Below are 5,382 nucleotides of genomic sequence, written 5' to 3' on the forward strand. Positions count from 1 at the left end.
CTATGCTGGGTATTTGGCCTTGAGTAGAGCCAAGTCCCTCACAGCTCTATCTGTCCAGTGGCCATATTCCCGGGTCACTACATATCCTCGACATTTTCTCTCAAAGGCAGAGGCCCCAAAGGCAACAAGCCCAAGAGTGTCTTCTTCTGGGGGAATTGGCAGCCCCAAAGCAGTCATGATGGCAGCCATATTGCCCAACAGGCCTTGGGCCCGGAGTCTTGCAGCTCCAAGCTGTGCCAGGAGGATGGGACTTCCAGGATTCAGGTCACTCTGGTCATCTCCCACAAGCTGGAGGTGCTGGGTCAAGGCCAGGAAGGCTCCCTGGGCACGGCTCAACCTCTCCCCATCATCCAGGGCATGCCAGGTCTTGAAGGGGACTGCAGCAGGAGGCAGGCTGCTGAGCTGGAGCTCAGGGGCTGAGAAGCCAGGGTCACTAAAGGGGCTGCCCTGATGCTGGAGCTGCATGAGGGACAGAGACAGATAGAAGTAAGGGACTAAAGGGATATGTGACACTGACTGACTCCACATCTGCTCTCCGAGACTGGCATCTTCCCAGGAGAAGCCACCATTCACCACCCTTCGAGGAGCTGGTAGGATGTCCTAACAGAGCAAGAGCCTTATTAGGTTCCAATTTGTTGTCTTCCATGTACTATGTATGTGATATCAAACTACAAACTTCTGTAATTCCCTTGTGACAATGTTATTGTGAAGATGATAGAAAAAATATATATCTATAAATGTGTGTGTGTATATGTGTGTGTGTGTGTGTGTATATATATATATATATATATATATATATATATATATAAACACAGTACCTGACATACAATCATACAATAAAGGCATAAAAAGTCATCATTAACTAATAATATATAGATATCAATGAATTCTGTGACTAATTTTTATAATAGTTTAATAATATTTTCAATCCAAGTACATTACTGACAATGTAGTTTAATCTTTTTATTTATAGTATTTAATTGCTTGTTTGTTAATTTTATTATAATCATTAATAAATAATTAACATGTTTAATGTGGTTGAGAGTTTTCTCCATCAACGTTCTGACCCCCCACAAACCAAGACCCACAGAATCTTAATGTACACTGATAGAGCTCCTAATTGGCATATAACTTAGTTCCACATCCTCATTTTACAGGTGGAGAAACTGAGGCTGAAGATGCCCAAGACTGTCCAGGGAATAGAGATGGGTATAGTACTAGAACCTAAATTGTGGAATTTCATAAGATCCTGGAGTATAGTACAGTGGAAGAATTGCAAACTCCAGGACTCCCCAGGGCCAGGCATATCATGTAATTTGGGGAAAAAGCAAGACTATGATGGAGGATGGACATTTTGGTCAACAGGATCCCTGTGTTTTAGGCACCCACTTTCATTTGGTCATGGTCAGCAGACCCAGCAAGCAGGCTGCCAATTTTGTTTCTATTTGGTGGGGTCAGGGTAAGGGATGGAGGGTTGGGGTGTGGAATTCCATACAGCTTGTTTTGGATCCTGGCACTGCCAGTTATTATGTCTGTGTCCGTAGGCAAATTATTTACCCTCTCTGGAACTCAGTATCCTCATCTGTAAAATACATTCTAATTCCATCAGTTAGAGTGGCTTGAGGAAGCAATAAGATAATGGGCATAGAGTGCCTATCATGGTGTAGGGCTCAAGTGGGCACATGGCATGAGGTGGTTATGGAAATCATCATCATCATCATGATGTAAAGCACCTTCTAGGTGCTTCCTTTGTGTAACAATCCTGAAAGGTCACCCAAGACAGGATTACCATCTCATTTTGCAAATGAGGAAGCTGGGACCAAGAGAGGAGGGAAGACTTGCCCAAGGCCACTCAGCCACCTATGACAACACTGGAGGATGTCTCTAGTTAACAGAACTCCTATGCCCTTGGACCCACTGAGGAGAATGCTCCTGAGCTTGCTCTGCTTCCCCCACCCAGGGCAGTGTCCCCCTCCCCTCATCCCCTGCTTGTGCCCGGTGTCACTCACGTAGGTCTGAAGCAGTGTTGATGTATTCTTCTGCATGTAGAGGGCCAGGCTATAGGCTTGACTGATGGGCTCAGCTGGGGAGATGGGGGCTGCAGAACTGAGGGGTGGCAACAGTAGGCTCAGTAGGCAGAGCGGGGCTGGCAGAGGAAATCAGAGATTAGCACCAAGTCCCTGGCCCTGCCTGCTGATTCATTTGTTCATCCTACAACTCTTTCAATAGGTACAGTTCTTGATGCCTGTGATATCCTGTGATTATTAGGATTTGCAGAATTGCCCTGTAGGTAGATTATTTCCAGCTCAGAACTTCAGTTGAACTTCCCTTGAACTCCAAAACTCAGATGTTCTACTTTCTATTTGATATTTTCCCCTGGATATTAGTAAGCATCTTTTTAAAAAAAATTTTTTTTTAGTTGTAGATGGACACAGTACCTTTATTTTTATTTATTTGTTTTTATGTGCTGCTGAGGGTCGAACCCAGTGCCTCACACATGCTAAGAGAGTGCTTTTATCACTGAGCCACAACCTCCGCCCCGATTAATAAGCATTTTTTTTTTTTTTTTTTGGTGGTGGGGAAAGTACCAGAGATTGAACCCAGAGGCACTTAGCCACAGAGGCACATCCCCAGTCCTTTTTATATTTTATTTAGAGACAGGGTCTCACTAAGTTGCTTAAGGCCTCACTAAGTTACTGAGGCTAAATTTGAACTTGTGATCCTCCTGCCTCAGCCTCCCAAGCCGCTGGGATTACAGATTTGTGCCACTGCACCGGCATTAGTAAGCATCTTTAAACTCAATACCCAATACTCAATTCTGGATTTCTCTCACTTCTGCATTCTTCCAGTTGCTTAGACCCAAATCATGGGGTACTCTTTAAGACCTCATTTTGTCTTACTCTACACATCCAATACCATAGTAAACCCTGTTGGTTTTGCCCTTAAAAGGTAGCCAAGGCAAATGTGGAATGTGCCCAGTGTGGTGTCACAGGCTTGTAATCCCAGTGGCTCAGGAGGCTAAGGCAGGAGAATCGGAGGTTCAAAGCCAGCCTTAGCAACTTACTGAGGCTTTAAGCAACCTAGTAAAACCCTGTTTCAAAACATAAAATTTAAAAAAAAGAACTGGGAATGTGGCTCAGTGGTTAAGTGCCCCTGAGTTCAGTCCCTAGTACCTAAATAAATAAACAAACAATAGCTGGGGAGATAGCTCAGTTGGTAGAGTGCTTGGCTTGCAAGCACAAGGCCCTGAGTTCGATCCCCAGTACCGCAAAAAAAAAAAAAAAAAAAAAAAAAAAAAAAACAATAAAATACAGCATGTTTTACAAATATGTGTGTCATCCTTACATAGGGATCATGCTAATTTTCTCTGTATCATTCCAATTTTAGTATAAAAAGCAAGTGCAAGTTGGGTGCTCATTACCAGGTATCTATTTACTGTATGAGAATTAATTGAGCACTTTTCTGTGTATTTGTTACTTTCAATAAAAACTTTAAAACGATGAAACAGTATATCCAGAATCTGACCACTTCTCCCTCTCCTTCCTCAAGGAGGCCAGCCTAGGCAACTTGGTGAGATCCTGTCTCAAAAAAAAAAAAAAAAAACCAGAAAGTGCTAGGGATGCAGCTCAGAGTTAGAGTGGCACTGGGTTCAGTTCCAGTAATGGAAGGAAAAAAAAGAAAGAAGAAGGAGGAGGAGGAGGTGGAGGAGGAGGGAGAGAAGGAGAGGAAGAGAGGGAGAAAGGAGAACGAGGCAGCGCAAGTTGTTTCTTAATCTGAATGTTCACTATAAGGTCTATGCTCTGTGAGAATCAGCTCCCACTCTGGCCTCTGCTTCTGCAGACCCTTCCAGCCCAACCATGTCCCTCCCCTGCCCAAGCATTCCCATGGCTCCCACCTCACTCAGAGTAAAAATCAAAGTTCCCAGTGTGATCTGCAGTGTGATCTCTAAACTGGCCTTCTTTATGTTCTGCCACATTCCCTGTGGGGACCATCCCCAAAATCCCTCCAAGGCTGTCTGCTTCCTGTTCTTCAGGTCCCAGCTCAGCTAAGCCCTCCTGATGACCATACCCAAAGTCCCGCCCACTCCCTAAGAGGTTTTTTGAGTTTTTTTTGTTTTTTGTTTTAATTCGAAGTTATCTCATTTGTTTGTTTATGACTTGTTGCCATCTCTTCCACCAGAATGACAGCTCCAGGAGAGAGGAAACTTCATCTGGTTCATTCATTGCTAGTTCTGCCTACTAAATATTTGGTGAATGAATGAATGAACAAATGCTGCCCTGGTAACCTTACTGTTGTTTTGCTTTTGTGGTGCTGGAGGTAGAACCCAGGGCCTTGCATGTGACAGACCATAGCTCTACCACTGGGCTGCATCCCCAGTCCAGGCCACACAGGTTTCTGTCTGTCACTGTTGTATTTCCAAATGCTTAAGACAGCACTGTCAGTCCTCTGTGTTTGCAGGATCTGTAGCCACATATTCAACCAACTGCAGGTAGAAAATTGCATCTGTACTGAACGTGAACAGACTTCTTTTCCTTGTCATTAGCCCCTAAACTATACAATCACTATTCACATGGCATTTACATTGTATTAATTATAAGTAATCTAGAGATGACATGAAGAATATAGGGGAATGTGTGTAAACTACATGCAAATATCAAGCCTTTTTACATAAGGGTCTTGAGTGTCCTCAGATTTTAGTATCCTCTGGGGAGTCCTGGAACCAATCTTCCATGGATACCAAGGGATGACTCTACCTAGCACATAATGGGCACTCAGTAAATATTTGTTGAATGAATGATGAATGAAGTCTTCTATGTGTAAGGATTTGGAGGTTTCCAGCAAGTGCAAAGTCACTAGGCACATAAGTCAGAGCAACCAAAGAGGTGGTCAGGCAGGGCCCCCCACCCCTTCTGGCCTCTGGGCTCTGGTGCCCAGTCCCCTCACTCACCCAGGCGACAGCTCATGCTCTCTCCTTGGCTCCTTCCTCTCTGCAATCTCTGGGTCTTTCCAGGGCACCTGTTCTCCTGTCCCTTAGGTAGCTTTATACCAGATCTGAGCCCTGGAGCCGCCCAGGAGGGAGGGAAGGAGTACACCCTAGGGAGAGGGGGCGGGCAGTGGACAGGGTCCTGGCAAAGAATAAGGTAGACCCAGCCAGGGGACTGGACAAGGAGAGGTTTGTGAGGGACCCAGAAGAGGGTATATATTTCAGGCCTAGTGGTCCGGGACTCAGGATAAAGAAGCACCCTCCACAGGAAATAGGCAGGAATGGGGACACTGAGGTGACACCCTGAACCCTTACAAGCCCCAAACTCAACTTTAAACCCTGGTGGCTGGGAGGGAGGGGGCAAGGGCGGGGAGGGGATTATGGGGGACAAAGGGGCC

The 5,382-nt window shown here is 45.1% G+C and overlaps 1 protein-coding gene across 1 annotated transcript; it reads right to left on the bottom strand.

Moving 5' to 3' along the window:
• Window positions 1–2,150, bottom strand: LOC306649538 (cardiotrophin-2; the record flags this gene model as incomplete). The annotated part of the gene is made up of 2 exons (XM_079120543.1): window positions 1–459; window positions 2,010–2,150. Coding segments are annotated over 2 exons (600 nt in total), but the record flags the coding sequence as incomplete, so codon positions are not given.
• Window positions 2,151–5,382: the final 3,232 nt, after the last annotated feature.

The sequence above is a fragment of the Sciurus vulgaris genome (genome assembly GCF_902686455.1).
Source record: "Sciurus vulgaris genome assembly, chromosome: 18".
Lineage (NCBI taxonomy): Eukaryota > Metazoa > Chordata > Mammalia > Rodentia > Sciuridae > Sciurus > Sciurus vulgaris.